At 42.0% G+C, this 19413-nt stretch overlaps 1 protein-coding gene across 1 annotated transcript in view; it reads left to right on the top strand.

The window, feature by feature from the left end:
• Nucleotides 1-2723: 2723 nt before the first annotated feature.
• Nucleotides 2724-19413, top strand: part of LOC116544838 (transport and Golgi organization protein 1 homolog) — a 54237-nt gene continuing 37547 nt past the window's right edge. Inside the window, 4 exon segments of the mRNA XM_032271427.1 lie at nucleotides 2724-4421; nucleotides 4423-5215; nucleotides 6934-7095; nucleotides 10325-10470. Coding sequence (XP_032127318.1) covers nucleotides 2739-4421; nucleotides 4423-5215; nucleotides 6934-7095; nucleotides 10325-10470 — 2784 coding nt within the window. The 5' untranslated portion in view covers nucleotides 2724-2738.

Below are 19413 nucleotides of genomic sequence, written 5' to 3'. Positions count from 1 at the left end.
AAGCTGTGGTTTCTGCCTTGTTCTCAGTTATAAGTTGGCTTATAAGTGACTACCCAGAAAAAAAGAAAGAAAAATTTCCAAAGAATTTAAATGAGATGTTATCATAATCTGATAGTTATCTAATATATTGAAATAGATGTTCTTATATAAGGCTGTGTACTCTTATACAGGGCTTTCCCTTGCTGCTTTGTATGTGAAAACTAAGAATTCAATAGTTTTATATTTACTCATTAATGTTAGAAGGTAAATAATTTCATTTTATGAGCAAAAGAAGAAGCTGTATCCCAATTTGTAAACTATTTATTGGATAGCTGTTAGATATGTTAAGGATATAGAAATCAGTTTCAATTAATCAAGCTCTAATTTTATACTAAGCCAGAAATGCAAACTTACAAAGGTTTTCTTGTTATTGACTCTATAGTGATTTAAGGAATTATAGCTATAGATTTGGAAAAGGGTAAGGTCCAGTGTCAAATCTGTAAGGCACTGACTACACATTCTATAAAGCATTTATCTATAGTACACAATGGTTTTGTACTAAAAGGATTTTGTTTCCTAGAATCTGCATTCCATCTGATTATTATTTTTTTGAGATGCAGTCTTGCTCTGCTGCCCAGGCTGGAGTAGAGTGTGCAGTCTCAGCTCACTGCAGCCTCTGCCTCCAAGGTTCAAGTAATTCTCCTACCTCAGCCTTCAGGTAGCTGGGATTACAGGCTTGTCACCACACCCAGGGAATTTTTTGTATTTTTAGTAGAGATGTGGTTTCACCATGTTGGCCAGGTTGGTCTTGAACTCCTGACCTCAAGTGATCCACCTGCCTTGGCCTCCCAAAGTGCTAGGATTATGGGCTGCATAATATATCTATAACACTGTGCCTGGCCCCATCTGGTTATTTTCTGAGTTTTAGAATTTATAGTAATTAATGTTCATCTTCATTCAGAAGTCTGAATAGCTCTTTGGGGTTACTGCAGAGCATGAAAGCTGCTGGGCTAGTGCAATTCTTAGATGAGATTGGCAGAATGAAGTCACAGAGCTATCACTAGGCTTAAAATTTCTTGATACCCTCAGGGGTTACATAGTCCTACTGCCTGTTTGGCTTCACTTCTGATGAGGAGACTGCTCAGGATATGAGTGTGAGACAGCAATTCATTGGTCACATAGGCCTGACCTGTTTTGAATTCTGTATGGTAATTGCAGTTCCCATTGCATGATTCCCTTGATATTAAAAACAATTGGCTCAGAAGTGGACATGATGGAAAGAGGGAAATCATTCATCTCTAGCATACTGGACAGGCCTCCCCCAGAAGATTGTGAATGTTTACTTAGGGGAAGAAAATTATCTTTGTTGGTTTTTTAACTTTTCCTTGTTTTATGGCTCCTTGTATGTCAATTTACTTACTGGTGGAGGAAAGGAAAAATATAAATTTACTGATAATCCTGAGAGCAGATCTTAGTGACTGCCTAGAATCCTTATTTGGAGTTAGGTACCTACCTTACTGAATCCTGTTTTCAAGTTGTTCTTGGGGCAGTAACAAAATGGGGAGCCCCTTTACACCATTATTTGTTCTCTCACATTTTTACATCTCATGCACCTCTATCTCAGTAAGTTCCCTCTGAAGCTGATTTATCTTTCTCAATCCAAGGAAAATATGATCCCCATATCCCTGTAGACTAGGAGCCTAACGGCCAGGTGATTCTGCTTGTTTCTGACTGGATGAGCAGAGAAGTATGGCGTGCAGGGCAAAATGTAGAGAAGCTGATGGTCTTTTAGCTACTTCTAGATGGGTTATTATGAGGTGAATTCCCAGAACATCAGGCATAGATGTTGGGAGTTGCAGAATCCAATAAATGATGCCTCACTTTTCCCCACCTGTGCTCAAAACAAATTGAGACACCCAGAAGTTGGGCACATAGAAGATCAAAATGACCCCATTATTTACTGATAAAGCTGTTTGGAGTATGCAGAAATAATGGGCTTTCTAACATTACAGTCTAAATTATGATGGATTTACCCAGTCACAAACAGAGCTACCCAACCAGAGGCCTCCCAAAGGGGGACTGTCCCTGTAAAACTGACAGCATGGAAGAACAGAATGTGTGTTTTCTTTCTAGCAGGTCCCAAACAGAAAACAGGAATGGGACTGGGCAAACTCACCAACCACATGAATCATTCCTCCCCCGGGGAAGAGAGAATGAAGGGAAGCCAGGTGTATTACTCAGATGGGAAAGTGAGTTCCTGCCTCCTAACCACACACTGCCCAAGAACAGGTGCCCAACATTGGCACAAAAGCTCCTTTAGAGCCAAACATGAATTTGGGATTATCTCAGTTATTAACATGGATAAGAGTTTGCTCTTGTGATACTTGATTAGTGACACACTAATTTTTTTTTTCTTGCAGGAGATGGATTTTGTTTGTTTTGATGGAGGAAGAGATGATTTTGATAATTATAATGTAGAACTTTTAGGGTTCTTGAAATTGTACAATTCTTCAACTGGAGATTCTGAGAAAGCTGTAGAAAAAACTTCACAGGATGTGGAAAAATATCCTGAATTATCTAAGGAAAGGGAACCTGAGCGTGAACCAGTAGAAGCCAACTCAGAGGAAAGTGACAGAGTATTCTCAGAAAAGGCAAAGAATCCTCAGGAGCAGTTTACAGCTCAGAAGCACCACCCCCATACAAACAGCCAAGCCGATCATGCTCAGGGAGAGCAGCCTTCATTTGAAGCTCTTGAAGAAATGCTGCAAGATAAACTAAAAGTGTCAGAAAGTGAAAACAGCAAAATCAGCAATAGTTCTCAGATCTCAAATGGACAGGATAAGATTGATGCCTATAAACTTTTGAAAAAAGAAATGACTCTAGACTTGAAAACCAAATTTGGCTCAACAACTGATGCACTTGTATCTGACGATGAAAGAACCAGAATTGTTACTTCATTAGAAGATGATTTTGATGAGAATTTGGATGCTGAGTATTATGCAGTTGGGAAGGAAGATGAGGAGAACCAAGAAGACTTTGATAAGCTGCCATTACTCACCTTTACAGATGGGGGAGACATCAAAACTCCACCGAAGTCTGGAGTTGAGAAATATTCAACAGATAAAGACCAGAATTCAAATGAAGAGGATAAGCTTGAGCTAAACGTGCGCCCTGACATCAAAAGTGATGATAAAAATATACCAACAACCTGGGGTGATACTATCTTTTCTCTTGTCACAGGAGGTAAAACAAAAACAGATACACTGGATTTAGAGAGCTCTAATTCAGAGGAAGAGAAAGATGATGATGCATTAGTCCCAGATAGCAAACAGGGGAAACCACAGACTGCAATAGATTACAGTGACCCTGACAATGTAGATAACGGTCTTTTGATTGTAGACATCCCTAAAACAAAGAATGATAAAGGCCCAGAAGTAAACACAGAATGTCACATTAAAGGAAAAGGGCAGGAAGTTCAGGAATCCAATGAGGGCCTGGTACAAAATGAGACAGAATTAGAGGATGAAAAGCAAGAAGGGATGACTGTGTGCAGCTCTACTCACAGCAATAACCTCAACTCTATGCCAGCAGGTGAAAAGGTCAAAGACACATTAAAATCAGCCTTCTACAATAAAGAAAATGACCTAAAAGGAGCAGCTATTCATATCTCAAAAGGAATGCCCCACAAAGAAAAGCCTGGAGAGCAGATTTTGGAAGGTGGCTTAGAGAGTGAATCTGCACAGAAAGCTGCAGGGAATGGAATGAATGCCAGAAAGATTCAACAGGAATCCTTGGGTACTGCACAAGTCATGGGAGATAACCACCCTAATGCATCCAGAGACAGTGTGGAGGGAGACGCTTCAGTAAATGGAGCCAAACCACACACGCTTCCAGTGGAGCATCAACGTGAGGAATTTAAAGAGGAGCTAGTTCTTAAAACTCAAAACCAATCTACATTCTCCTCTCCATATGAGATTCGTTTGCCCAGAGAACTGAAAGAAAATCTTCCCATCCTGGGAAGAAAGCTTTTTGGGCAACAAGAAAGAGATGTGGCTGCTGCAGTCAATAAGCAAATAAGTGAGAAGATAAGGCTCTCTGAGGGCGAAGCCAAAGAGGACTCCTTGGATGAGGAGGTTTTTCATCACGAAGCAATGCAGCGCACCCACGAAGTAGGACATACAGACCAATCTGACAGCACAGGAGAACCAGCTTTCCTTTTAGAAGCAGAAGAGGATGATTATCCCCCTGAAGAACTACTGGAGGATGAAAATGCTGTAAGTGCAAAACAGTCTAAAGAAGAAAACCCTGGAATTCAGGGTGGGCAGTTTGATGTTAACCTGCAAGTCCCTGAAAGAGCAGTTTTAGGGACCACTAATCCTGATCCAGAAATTGAAGAAAGCGAGCAAGAAACTAGTAAGACTTTGGATAGTGAAAAAAAAACGTGAGACTGCAGCCAAAGAATTCAACACAGGAGGCAGGGAACCATATACAATGGTGGAAAAAGAATGCCCTCCGGCAGATGAGAAAGCACACAGACCATCTGAAGGAAGTGACTTTTCTGCCAGCATAAACACTCAGAGTCCAGAGTTAGCTGAAGTGTTTCAGAATAAAGATTCTGATTACCTGAAGAACAACAACACTGAGGAACATCTGAAGACCTCAGGGCTTGCAGAGAAGCCTGAGGGAGAACTCTTGAAGGAGGACCATGAGAACACAGAGAAATACATGGGCACAGAAAGCCAGGGGTCTGCTACTGCAGACCTTGAAGATGACTGGTTCCATTGGACTCCCCATACAACTGTAGAGCCAGAGTATAGTGACAAGAGGGAGGACTTGCCTATCAGAAGCAGCTTCTTTAGAGAACAGCAGTCTTTGCAGCAGTTCCGGAAGTACTTCAATGTCCATGAGCTGGAATGCTTGCTACAAGAAATGTCATCAAAACTGAAGTCAGCACAGCAGGAGAGCCTGCCCTATAATGTGGAAACGGTCCTAGATAAGGTCTTCCGTGCTTCTGTGACACAAATTCTGAGCATAGCAGAAGAAATGCTTGATACTCATGTGGCTGAAAATAGAGATCTGGGAATGAAGGAAAATAACATATTTGGAGAGGCCGCAGTGCTTGATGACATTCAAGACCTAATCTATGTTGCCAGGTACAAGCACTCCACAGCAGAGGAGACAGCTATACCGGTGATGGCACCACCTCTAGAGGAAGGCTTGGGTGGAGTAATGGAAGGTTAGAATTGGGCTGGAGAAGCAGGTGGAGCAGGGTTCACTGAGGTGCCTTGTATCTTGTGAAGCTCTGCTGAGTTTCCAGTGTGCCTAAAAGAGGGACCATACAGGGAAGCCCACATATTCCTTCCTGCCTTCTTTTAGGCTGGAGCATGGAGGAGGATTTCTTGCTGTCTCCCTTGGAATAATTGAGACTGGTTAGCATTTTCAAAAGGAAACTTTATAAAAAGCTAAAGAGAAAGATATAAATCAGAAAGTAATGTACAAAATACAGATGTCATGTAAAATTATGGAAGGATTTTATTGAACATTTTTCAATCGTAAGATAACTGCTCTCTAACCATGGATTGACTGGTATAACTTTTAGATCAATGCCTTGGCTGAATTCCTATGTTCTCTCCAGTTTTATCTTTTGTGGATGGCTTGTTCTTCCTGTTTTTTGGAAGCACTTACTCCAGTTAAACCCTTCTGGACCCTAAGGTTCTTGCATTCAGATTAATCAAGGTTGGGACAGGGATGGGAAGCCTTCTAATGCAGCACTTGATGCATGGAAACCATTCAGTTGAATTGATTCTGAGCCAATAACTTGATATAAGTGTTCTGATTTCAAGTCCTTTGTTCTATTCTCTGCATCCCGGTTTTTCTTTCTTTTCTTTCCCTTTTCTTGGCCACCCTCCCTTCCTTCCTCTTTCTCTTTCTTTTTCTTTTTCTTGAGACAGGATATCACTCAGTCACCCAGGCTGGAGTGCAGTGGCATCATCATAGCTCATTGCAGCTTCCAACTCCTAGGCTCAAGTGAGCCTCCCACCTCAGCCTCCTAAGCGGCTAGGACTACAAGCGTGCATCACTGTACCCAGCCAATTTTTTATTTATTGTAGAGACAGGGTCTTGATATGTTGCCCAGGCCTATCTTGCCCTCTTGGCCTCAAGTGACCCTCCTACTTTGGCCTCTCAGAGTACTGAGCTTACGTGTGTGAGCTACCGCACCTGGTGTATCCAGGCTTTTCAGACAGATGTATTTGAATCAAGAATACCAGGGGGACAGAAAGCCAAAGGCAAATGTATTTCCCCAGAGTGCTAATTTTTCCTGAGAGTTGGGGGAGGAGAACTCTTTTTGCATTTAATTAAAACATACATTTTGGATGATAATGCAAAATTCAGGTGGATTTTCAGGGTAAAATAGGAGGCTACAAAGGAATTCACCTTTGCTGTGGATCACATTGGACTGTCCCCTGAGCCTCTTAGGGAAGGAGATGGGTTCACTTTCTTTGACTCTTTGAGGTACTTTGAAAGTATTCCAAAGACATTTCAGCAAGCTGCCCTGCTGTGGAATGTCCCTGTCTGTACTCTTTCTTGCATGCTTGTGTATGCAAGAGTTCACGTTACTTCTCTGCAGAAGAGATGTTTCACATACTGCTCTTAAGTGGAATTCTCTTTTGCACATTTATTTGTGTGGGCATAGGTTAGTTTGCCAAGGAAAGATGTTACCGACGTCCCTACCATAAATATATTTATTTATGAAATACTCCTCTGTAGATTTTATTATGTAGATTAGTCATCCTTTAAATGGAATAAAAGAAACTGAAACTCTTATTTCCCTGCCCAGTTGTGCTCCATGGGATGCCTGTGCATGGAGGGCAATGTTGAGATGCCCTGTAGCTGGTATGGTCAGTAGGATTAGTAAAACACTTAGTGTCATCAATGCATTCTTCTCACCTGTAGAGATGCAACCACCACATGAAGATAATGTGTCACAAGAGAACACAGCAGAACTGAATGTGCGGGTTCCTGAAGAGCCCACCCACTTGGACCAACCTGTGATGAGGGACACTCATGCCTCAGAAATGTCACTGAAGCCAAATACTGAGAAAGACTTGGACCCAGGTAAAGCTTGCTAATTTTTTTCTGCGAAGTGAAGGCATCATAAAGAAGGCCTTCTAGGAGATTCCTTGTCAGAGGTAGTAGCTAGAGACATGTTAAAGGAAAAACAGATCCCAGAGCTAACTGAGAGAAAAGTAGGCATTCATACAGATGGAAATCAAAAATAGGAAAGACACCAGAGACTGTAACTAACCCACAAACCAGTGTTTGGCTGTCACTACCTTGTGTAAATTATTTCAATCTAAAATATTATTCTTCAAAGGCCTCATGCTCTGAAAGAGTAGTTTTCAACCAGACCAACAGCATCAGAAGCTCTGGGGGTGGGACCAGCAGTCTGTGTTTAACAAATACTGATTGATTAACCCTCCAGGAAAGACTGACCTGGTGCAAATTAGCAGTGGTTGGAGAACCACTGCTCTAACACTCACAAAACACCAGGACAAAAAAACCAGGACAGGCCAAAAGGCCAGGCCAAGAAGCCAGGCCAAAAGGCCAGGCTGAAAGCCAAGGCCAAAAGGCAAGGCCGGACCAGGCAAGGCCAAAAGGCAAGGCGATGTTGGGCCAGGCCAAAAGGCAAGGGAAGGCCAAAAGGCCATGCCATAAGGCAAGGCCAGACCAAAAGGCAAGGTCAGGCCAAGCCAAGAGGCCAGGCCAGGCCGAAAGTTGAGGCAAGGCCAAAAGACCTGGACAAAAGGCCAAGACAGGCCAAAAGGCCAGGCCAAAAGCGCTGTCCAGGCCAAAAGGCCAGGTCAAAAGTTCACACCAGGCCAAAAGGCCAGGTCAAAAGGCAAGGCCAGGACAAAAGGCAGGTGCAAAAGTCAAGGCTAGGCCAGTGAAAAGGGCAGTCCAGGCCAAAAGATGAGGCCAGGACAAAAAGCCAGGCCAAAAGGCCAGGACAGGCCAAAAGGCCAGGCCACCACACAAGGCCAGGCCAAAAGGCAAGGCAAGGCCAAAAGACCTGGCCAGGCCAAAAGGCCAAAACAAAAAGCCAGGCCAAAAATCCAGGCCAGGCCAAAAGGCAAGGCAAGGCCAGGTGAGGACAAAAGTCCTGGCAAAAAGGCCAGCCCAGGCCAAAAGGACAGGCCAAGAGGCCAGGACAGGCCAAAAGGACAGGACAGGCCAAAACACCAGGCCAATTGGCAAGGTCAAAAGGCAAGGCCAGGCCTGGCCAAAAGGCCAGGCCAAAAGGTGAGGCCAGGCCAAAAGTCCAGTCCTGGCCCAAAGGCCAGGCCAGGTCAAAAGGCAAGGCCAGGCCAGGCAAAAAGGTAAGGCCAGGCTAAAAGGACAGGCCACAATGCAAGTCGAGACCATGAGAGGCCAAAAGGCCAAGCCAGAACAAAAGGCCAGGACAAAAGTCCAGGACAGGCCAAAAGGCCAGGCCAGGCCAAAAGTCAAGGGCAAGCCAAAAGTCCAGGCCAAAAGGCAAGACCAGGACAGACCAAAAGCCCAGGTCAAAAGACAAGGCCAGGACAAAAGGCAAGACCAGGCCAGACCAGGTCAAAAGGCCAGGCCAAAAGGCCAGGACAGGCCAACAGGCCAGGCCACCACAAAAGGCCAGGCCATAAGGCAAGGCCAAGCCAAAAGACCAGGCCAGGCCAAAATGTGAGGCCAAAAGGCCAGGCCAAAATACCATGCCAAAAAACCAGGCCAAAAGGCAAGGCCAGGCCTGGCCAAGGGGCCAGGTCAGGCCAACAGGTTAGGCCCAATGGCCAGGCCAAAAGGACAGGCCAGGCCAGACCACACCAAAAGGCCAGACCAGGACAAAAGTCCAGGCCAGGACAAAAGGTAACTCCAGACCAGGTCAGGCCAACAGACAATGCAAGGGCAGGCCAAGAGGCCAGGCCAGGACAAAAGAACAGGCCAAAAAGCAAGGGCAGACCAAAAGCCCAGGCCAAAAGGCAATGGCAGGCCAAAAGTCCTGACCAAAAGGCAAGGCCAGGCCAAAAGGCAAGCCCAGGCCACAGAGCAAGGCCAGTCCAGGCCAGGCCAAAAGTTCAGGCCAGGCCAAAAGGCCAGGCCAAAAGGCAAGGTGAAGACAGACCATGCCAGGCCAAAAGGCCAGGCAGGACAAAAGGCCAGGACAAAAGGCAAGGCCAGGAAAAAAGGCCAGGACCAAAGGCCAGGCAAGTCCAAAAGACCAGGCCAAAAGGCAAGTCCAGGCCACAAGTCTAGGACAGGCCAAAAGGCCAGGCCACTACAAAAGGCCAAGCCAAAAGGCAAGGCCAGAACAAAAGACCAGGCCAGGCCAAAAGGCCAGGCCAAAAGACAACCCCAGGCCAAAACGACAGGCCAAAAGGACAGGCCAGGCCAAAAGGACAGGCCGAAAGACAAGGCCATAAGGCAAGACCAGGCCCAGCCAAATGGCCAGGCCAAAAGGTGAGGCCAGGCCAAAAAGCCAGGAAGAAAGGCCAGGACAGGCCAAAAGGCCAGGCTAGCACAAATGGCCAAGCCAAAAGGCCAGGCCAAAAGACCAGCCCAGGCCAAAAGGCAGGCCAAGAGGCCAGGCCAGGCCAAAAGTCCAGGCCAAAAAGCCAGGCTGAAAGGCAAGACCAAAAGGCAAGGCAAGACCAGGCCCGGCCAAAAGGCAAGGACAGGCTAGGCCAAAAGGCCATGCCAAAATGCCAGAACAGGCCAAAAGTCAAGGCCAGACCAGACAAAGCCAAATGGCTAGTCCAGGCCAGGCAAGGCCAAAAGGCAAGGCAATGCCAGTCCAGGCCAAAAGGCAAGACAATGCCTGTCCAGGCCAAAAGGCAAGGCAATGCCAGTCCAGGCCAAAAAGCAAGACAATGCCAGTCCAGGCCAAAAGGTAAGGCCAGGCCAGACCAGAGCAGGCCAGTGGGAGAACCACTGCTCTAAAACTCACAAATTCTGTTTTCCTTCTACTTTACCCCCTCTCTTTCCAAATACAGTACAGTGCAATGCAGTACTTATTTTTTGATTTGCTATCTGGACATGGTAAATAAAACTTCTTAAAATACAGTGAAGGGGTCCAGGTATGTTTATACCATAAGCTTACAGGAGACAGTACGGACATTGAAGTGTGTAATAGTCCAGGGCAGACTGACACGAAGAGTATTTCCCATAGCGCACGGGAAACATCAGGTGAGAGATGGGAAAGTTTACTTTCCAGGCACAGTGCCTAACATTTAGTTGATACTCAATAAGTATTTTTTTTAAACGAGAAACAATTCTTATTCTAAAGCACAAAATATCTTTTTCCTCCCAATTCTAGGGCCAATTACAACAGAAGACCCTCCTATTGATGGTGTTGAAGCAAACAAGCAACTAGAGATGCTTGCCGAAGAGCCAGCAAGGGTCACACCTTTGGAAAACGCAATCCTTCTAATCTGTTCATTCACATTTTATTTAACTAAGTTCGTAAGTTTGACACATAGGGCTTTTTTTTTTTAGCTAAAATGTTGATTATTACAGTTTCTAAGTTGATTTTGAGCATGAGGTGAATGACTTAAAATGTGTTTATAAAGATGACTCCTGATCCTGTGAAGAGAGATCCTGAAATGAGCCACAGGTGTGTGGCTTTAATGGGCTCTTAGTTCCGCACATGAGGAGACTTTACTGCATGCTGGAGCTGGGCACAGTCACATCTGTCAAATGTGGTTCTTCTCTCCAGGATCCTTTTCAGTCTAGCCAGGAGAGAAAGACATGCACTTGAAATGTACTATGATAATGAGCAGGAAGAGAAGTATTTACTGATGGTAGCACAGTTTATGGCATAAATTGGTTCACTGAGGTGGGAGAGTGATACGAAAGGCCAGAAGTTTGCTGAGAGATGCTTTAAGCACAGTCGAAAGACAGATGGGAGCTTGACTTGGACTTGTCGAATGGAAGGGCTGGGGAGGGAGGTGGGCAGGCAGGTAGGCAGCATGCAGTCAGGTAGAAGAGATAACACATTCAGAGAAGTGAAGGCATGAAGGAAAGGTTATTTGGGGAAGCCAGGGAAGCGTGAGTGGTTGGTATTTTCTTTCTTTTTTTCCTTTTTTTTGAGACAGTGTTTAGTTCTGTCATCCAGGTTGGAGTGCAGTGGCATGATCTCAGCTCACTGCAACCTCTGCCTCCTGGGCTCAAGTGATCCTCTTGTCTCAGTCCCCTTAGTGGCTGGGATCACAAGTGTGCACCACCATGCCTGGCTGTTTTGTTTTGTTTTGTTTTTGTTTTTTGTTTATTTTTGTATTTTTAGTAGAGGTGGGGTTCCGCAATATTGCCCAGGCTGGTCTCAAAGTCCTTAGCCCATGGGAGCCGTCCACCATGGTTCCCCAAAGTGCTGGGATTACCGGCGTGAGCCACTGTTCTTGACCAGTTGGTGCTGTTAAAGTGTGGAGTTAAGATTAGCTGGGCATGGTGGTGTGCACCTGTAATCCCAGCTTACTTGGGAGGCTGAGGCAGGGGAATTGCTTGAGCCCAGGAGGCAGAAGTTGCAGTTAGCGGAGATTGTGCCACCACACTTCAGCCTGGACAACAGAGCAAGACTGTGTCTCAGAAAAAACACAAATTCAAAAATATGGAGCTAAGAGGGGGAAGGTCTGTGGAGGGACACAGAAGTCAGAAAATTGTGTGCCATGGTGAGTGGTCAGATCATTGTTGGCAGCGATCCTTTGAAGATTTTAAGCAAGAAAGGGGTTGTCGGGTCTGTTTCTTAGAAAGAGTCACTTATGGCAGAATATTTATTCAAATCTTTCTAAGAGAGCCATGCTTGAAATGAGACATTTAATGTCTAGAAGCTTATCTAGGCTTTTTAGGACTTAGCTCCCCCTTGTGGTACTTGCTGAAATTGGACTTTTTTTTTCTTGGTTAGTGAGCGGAATGAGCAAGCTCTTGAAGTTGGAGGCCAGGTTGCCCTTAGAGCTACAGAGAAAGCATGCTCCTCACCAAAGCAGGTTCTTCTAGGTCCTGTTATTTCAAGACTCGAATAGGGAAGAGGGTTTTTGTTGTTTTTCTGTTAAAATGCATGGGTTTCAAGCCAGGATTATTTGCTTTCAAATCCTAAAGTCATTACTTAGAGGTTTAGGGCAAATTACTAACCTTGGAACCTCAACTTTCTCATCTGAAAAATGTAGATAATACCTACTCCAATTGTTGGTAAGAATTAAATGATTTAATAATGCCAAATGTCTGATATAGCATCTGGCATTTTATAAGATCTCATACCTCACCCAATTCTCATTTGGATGGTCAGAGGGCATATAAGGACATTGAATACCTGGGGATTTCAGAAGAAAGACCACCAGAATGGAAAACAAGTAGGAAAACCAAACCATTTTTCAGTATTCTCCATGGTCGTGGTGGTGAAGATGTGTATTATCTATGCAATTGGGATAATGAAATTTTCTGTGATTAAGACCGTCTCAGAATTCAGAATTTGGTTTTCAGAATGAAATTATCACTTGAAAAGTTTAATAGCCCCAGTTGTGGAAGGAATTCTTATTTCACTGTATTTCTACATAGCCACAGAGCCCTCTTCTAGGCCTGGGTTGGGGTGATAAGAGTGGTGGGGGATATGACCTATGATTAGGGGCTAAGAAGGAAAGACAGACATGAATGGCAAGATAGAAGGGCATAGAGTTATAAGATGCTGACTTGAGAGGGATTGTCAAAAGAGCATTTTGATGGCTAAATATGTACCAGAAATTGCTAGGCATAAAAAATTCTGAGAGATATAAAGTGTAATTCTGACTTTTGAAAGCCTTATAAAAAGGTTTATCAAATATATGTGAAAATTGGAGAAAATTGAAGATATCTAAAGTAGTTTATGTGAAATATCAAGTAGTTTGTATATATAATTATTTGATAGGGTTGGAGAGTCCTGGGGTGCTGACTTTATTAGGAAAACTACACCAGAGGTCAGACTCACAGATCAATAGTTGATTAATAGTTAGTGGAATTTTAGGGTTGGAAGAGACCTTAGAAGCCTACTAGTCTGCCTTCTCAGTAATCGTAGCAATTCCTTTTTTTTTCTTTCTTTTTTTTTTTTTTAATCTACAATGGGGTCTCACTCTGTTGCCTAGGCTGAAGTGCAGTGGTGTGATCATGACTCACTGCAACCTCCACCTCCCTGAGTGCAGATGATCCTTCTACCTCAGCCTCCTGGGTAGCTGGGACTGCAGATGTGTGCTACCACTCATAGGTAATTTTTAATGTTTTTTTTGTACAGACAGGGTTACATCATGTTTCTCAGTCTGGTCTCAAAATCCTGGGCTCAAGTAATTTGCCCACCTCAGCCTCCCTAAATGTTGGGATTACAGACGTGAGCCACCATGCCTGGCCAGTTATTCTTATTGATGATCGATTTCTTCCATTTTTGAATGGATGCCTGTTCAGCTTGTTTCTGGGCCCATTTGACACCCCTAGTGGTCATTGCTACTTTCCGTGCTTTCTATTAATTGTATGACAAGATGTTCCAAGCACATCTCATACATTTCCTGCCCAAATCTTAAAGGAGCTATTTCTCCAAAGAATTTTGTGTCCCTTTAATGAGAGACACTATTTAGAGATTACATTCTAGGTACTAAGGTTGATTATTGCTTATGAGTTAGCTATGACTTCTAGGGCTTTTCAGAGGACAAAGCTAGGAAGTAGGTGATGGGTTTTTTTATGTGAATATTCATCATAATGTCATGGTGATTACAGGTGCCCACCCTCTATAAGAAATAGAGACATCCCTCTATAAGAAACTTTATTTCGTTTATTCTTCTACCATTAAGAAATAAGCAAATGATTTGTACATCCATTCATGATGGCTTTATAGGGTCAGCTTTACCCTCCCAACTGAAACAATTAAAAAAAAACCAGACACAATAAATGAAAAAATATTTTTCAAGACATTGAACATCAGGCAACAAAGGAGAGTAAGTCTTGAAAGATAAGGAACATACGCCATGAGCTGTCCAGTTGTCTCAGATTACTCCATTAAGAGAGTTCCCAAGCCATGGCACAGAAAGAGAGAACCCAAGTGGAGCCCACTGGACAGCCTGAGTTGAGGAGATGGTACTGGGTGTCCAAAGAGACTCAGGTAGCTAGAGTTCACAGAATGGAGTAGCAAGAAGAGAGAGCTATGCAGAGAGAGAATTCTGGGAGTCTGTGTAGGGTTCCCTGTGAGTATTCAGCAGAATATTGATTGGCACGTGAGTGTAACAGCTACTCACAGTCAACAGAAATCATCTAAATGTTCAGAGGGAATGGTATTTGACACAGAGCTAGAAGTAGTACCTGAAAAACCTAATAATTGTGGAGAGATATAGAATACTCAGAAGGGTCTTGCCTCTGACTGAATGACACTAATATCTTGCTTGATAAATCTTAAGACTGAAAACCAAAGTGTTTCCTAGTAATTGAATTGCATCCTAGTGCAAAGCTCAAAGATATGTGTTCGTAAGCATGACATCCATTGAAAGATTATCAGGCATGCAAAGAAGCAAGAAAATATAAACCAGGATGAGGAGAAAAATCAACCCATCAAAGCCAACCAAGAACTGCCAGAGATGTTAGATTCAGGCAAGTGTATTAAATCAGTGACTATTCCTGTACTTCAGATGTTTAAAAAGTAAGGAGAGAGAGCTGAGCGCGGTGGCTCACGCCTGTAATCCCAGCACTTTGGGAGGCCAAGGGGGGCAGATCATAAGGTCAGTAGTTCAAGATCAGCCTGGCTAACATGGTGAAACCCTGTCTCTACTAAAAATACAAAACAGCATAGTGCGGTGGTGGTCATCTGTAATCCCAGCTTCATGGGAGGCTGAGGCAGGAAAATAGCTTGAACTCAGGAGGCTGAGGTTGCAGTGAGCCAAGATCACACCATTGCACTCCAGCCTGGGCAGCAGAGTGAGACTCTATCTCAAAATACATAAATAAATAAATAAATAAATAAATAAGGAAAGACATGAAAGATTTGTTTTTTAAAAAAGACCCAAATCAGATTTCTGGAGATGAAAACTACATGGGGCCTGAGATGATAAATGCACTGGAAGGGATTCATGCCAGAGTAGCCATTGTAGATGAAAAGATGAGTGAACTCGAAGATACAGCAATAGAAACTATCCTCAATGAAACAAAATGGGAAAAAGTCCCCAAGAAAAATGAACACAGCATCAGTGAGCAATGGGACACTGTCAGGCAGCCTAATAGATGTGTAACTGGAATCTCTGTAGAAGAAGGGAAGAAAGGTGTTTGGAAAAATATTTGAAGAAATAATGGCTGAAATTTTTCCAAAATTTATGAACTGTAAAGCCACAGATCCAAGAAGCTAAGTGAAACCCACAGCACAAGAAGCATGAAGAAATCCGCTCCAAGGTCTATCATAATCAAATTTGCTCAAAACAGGTGATAAAGAGCAATCTTAAAAGCAAACAAGGCCAGCCACAGTGGCTCACACCTCTAATTCCAGCATTTTGGGAGGCCAAGGAGGGTGAATCACGAGGTCAGAAGTTTGAGGCCAGCCTTGCTAACACAGTGAAACCCTATCTCTACTAAATACAAAAACTAGCCAGATGTGGTGGCATGTGCCTGTAGTCCCAGCTACTTGGGAGGCTGAGGTGGAAGAATCGCTTGAACCTGAGAGGTGGAGGTTGCAGTGAGCTGAGACTGCGCCACTGCACTCCAGCCTGCAGAGTGAAACTCCGTCTCAAAAAAAAAAAAAGACATTTTACATAGTGAGAGAGGAAGCATGACACAAATGACTAGACTTCAATAATAAGGCATGAGAGCATACTGTGGAGTAATAACTTTAAGATACTTGAAGAGCAATATTGTTAACCTGCAACACCAAACTCAGCAAATACCTTTCAAAACCAAAGGTGAAATGAAGACCTTTTTCAACACCTACATACAAGAACTGAAAGAATTCACCAATACGTTTGCACCATAAGAAATGTTAAAGGAAGCCCTTTAGGCATATGCAAAATGACAACAGATGGAAATAATGGAATTACACAAAGGAATGAAGAATGGCAGGTGATAGAACACTCCACACAAGAAGAGCATTTACCAAAATAAACTATTCTCAGCCATGAAAAAAGTCGTAATGAATATAAAATAATTCAACTAGTATAGAGTGTGTTCTCTTCACAGTATAATTAGGTTAGAAATCAATCATGGAAAGACGTGGAAAATCCCCAAATATTTGGAAACCAGATGACACACTTCTTTCTGAACATCTTATGGGTTAAAAGGAAAAGGAGAAATTATTATTTTGAGATAAATGAAAATGAAAACAGGTGAGGTACAGTGATTCATGTCTGTCATTTTAGCACTTTGGAAGACTGAGGCAGGAGGATCCCTTGGGCCCAAATCTTAGAGACCAGCCTGAACAACATATTGAAAGCCTATTTCTACAACACACACACACACACACACACACACACACACACGCAAAGACACACACAAAGTTGGGCATGGTGGCATGTGCCTGCAGTCCCAGCTACTCAGGAGGCCAAAGTGGGAGTACTGCTTGAGCCTAGAAAGTTGAGGCTGCAGTGAGCAGAGATTGCACCACTGCAGTCCAGCATGGGTGACAGAACAAGACTTTGTCTCAAGAAAAGGAAAAAATAAATAAAATGAAAATAAATATGTCAAATATGTGCAGTGTCACCAAAGCACTAGTGGGAAATGTATAGCACTACCTATATTAGAAAAAAAAAATAAGGGTCTCAAATAAGTGACTTTATTTTCCACCATAAGAGACTAGAAAAAAAAGAGCAAACTAATCCTCAATTAAGCAGAAGAAAAGAAATAATGAAGACAAGAGCATAATTCAATGAAATAGAAAACAAAAGGAAAAGAGAGAAAATCAATGTAACCAAAACCTGGTTCTTTGAGATTAATAGCCAGAGTGAACAGGGAAAGAAGGGATACAGATGCCAATAGCAGCAATCAGAAAGACATCGCCACAGATTCTTCAGATGTTAGAATGATAATAAGGGAATATTATGAGTAACTTATGCCAACTATTTTGACAGTTTAGATGAAGAAATTCTAAGACAGACTGCAAAAGCTCTTTCAGGAAGAAACAGATAAACTTATGACTATTAAATAAATTGCATTTGGCTGGGCATGGTGGCTCACGCCTGTAATTCCAGCACTTTGGGAGGCCAAGGTTGGTAGATCACGGGGTCAGGAGTTTGAGACCAGCCTGACCAACATGGTAAAACCCCATCTCTACTAAAAATACAAAAGTTAGCCAGGTGTGGTGGCACACACCTGTAATCCTAGCTACTCGGGAGGCTGAGGCAGGAGAATCACTCAAACCGGGGAGGCAGAGGTTGTAGTGAGCCAAGATCATGCCACTGCACTCTATCCTGAGAGACAGAGCGAGACTCCATCTCAAAAGGATAAATAAATACATTGGATTTATTGCTAAAAACCTTTCCACAAAGGAAGCCCTAGGCCCAGATGGCTTCACTGCTGAATTGTATTAAACTTATGAGGAGGAAATAATACAAATTCTACACAAACTCTTCTATTAAACTGAAGAGCAGAAAATAACTTCCCAGATCATTTATGAATCTAGTATTACCAGGATATCCAAACAAGGCAAAGACAAGACAAATAAGGAAAACCACAGACCAGTATCTCATAAACATTGGTTAAAAAAATTCTAAACTTTAGCAAGTCAAATCCAACAATATATAAAAAGAAAATACTCTATGACCAAATAGGTTTATAACAAGAATACAAAGCTTGTTTAACATTTGAAAATCAGTGCAAAATTAACCGTAATGACAAACTTTAAAAAGACAATCCATATGTTCAGTTCAATAAACACATAAAAATTCCTTTGAAAAAAATCTAAAATTGATTACTATGTAATTTAAAAAACAATAAATAGATCAGCAAACCAGGAATAGAACTTAAATCACTTTTATGAAAAACTGAAAATGAACATCATACTTTGTAGCTACTGATTGTTTTCCCCCAATATCCAGAAGTGAAATGAGTGTCTACTCTCATTACATCTGTTCAACATTGTAAGGCAGCAGCCAGTGCACTAAGGCAAGAAAAAGAAATAAAATGCATCCAGATTAGGAAAGAAGTAAAATTGTCTTTTTTTTTTTTTTTTTTTTTTTTTGCAGTCAACATGCATAAAATCTGGTGGGATGTAGAAAAAAATCTATATGTACTAAGTTTAGTAAGGTTGCTAGATAAAAATTTACCTCTAAAAGCAATTGTATTTACATATACTGGCAATGAACAGTTAGAAATTGAAGTTAAATTCCATGTACAGTAGTATCAAAAATATGAAGTACTTATAGTTAAATGTGGCAAAAAGTGGGTAAGACTTATGCATTGAAAATGGTACAATATTGCTGATAGAAATTAAAGAAGACGTAAATACATGGATAGATATACCTTGTTTATGAGTCAGAAGCCTATATTGTTAAGCTCCCCAATTTGATCACTTGCATCAACATAACCCCAATTAAAATCTCAGAAGGATTTTTTTCAATGACAAACTAATTCTGCAATTCAGAGAATCTAGAATAGCCCAAGCATCATGTAAGTTCAAGACTTATTATAAAGCTCTAGTAATTAGGACAGCAGATGAATAGGCCATTGGAACAAAATAGAAAATCCAGAAATAGATTTATACATGTATTACAAGACTTCTGACAAAGGTGCAAAGACAGTTAAATGGAGAAAGGAAAGTCTTTTCAACAAATGGTACCAAAACTATTAGATATTTATAAGCAAAAAATTGGGCCATACCTCACATCAGGTACATAAATTAACACAAAGCATGTTGTGGACTTAAACGTAAAACCTAAAACTATAAAACTTCTAGGAAAAATTAAAAGAAAAATTTTATGGAAGTTGGATTAGGCAAAGATTTCTTACAGTTGACATCAAAAGTATGATTCATAAAGGAGAAATGTGATAATTTGGACTTAAAATAAAAACATATCTTCAAAATACACTTATGCAAACTACATACTGGGAAAGAGTTACTGCAAAGTATGTATCTGATAGAAGATTTGTATTCAGAATACATAAAGAACTCTAAAAATTCATCTAAAAATGTAACCCAGTGAAATAATACTTTACCAAGGAAGATACACTGATTGCAAGTAAGCACACTAAAACATGTTCAGCATAATTATCAGTGAAATGTCAATTTAAACCATAATGAGTTACCACTACACACTTAATATAATGGCTAAAATTTTAAAAACTGATTATACCATGTGTTGGAGAAGATATGAAGGAACGGGAAGTATCACACACTACTGGTGGGGATAGCTCTATAAAGTGGTACAGCTACCTTGGAAAACAGCTTGTCAGTTTCTTAAGAAGGTAAACCTATACTGGTCATATGAT

The sequence above is a fragment of the Sapajus apella genome, unplaced genomic scaffold (assembly GCF_009761245.1).
Source record: "Sapajus apella isolate SASKATOON/1434 unplaced genomic scaffold, GSC_monkey_1.0 scaffold232, whole genome shotgun sequence".
Taxonomy (NCBI): Eukaryota; Metazoa; Chordata; class Mammalia; order Primates; family Cebidae; genus Sapajus; species Sapajus apella.
This window is presented reverse-complemented; position numbering and strand designations above follow the sequence as displayed.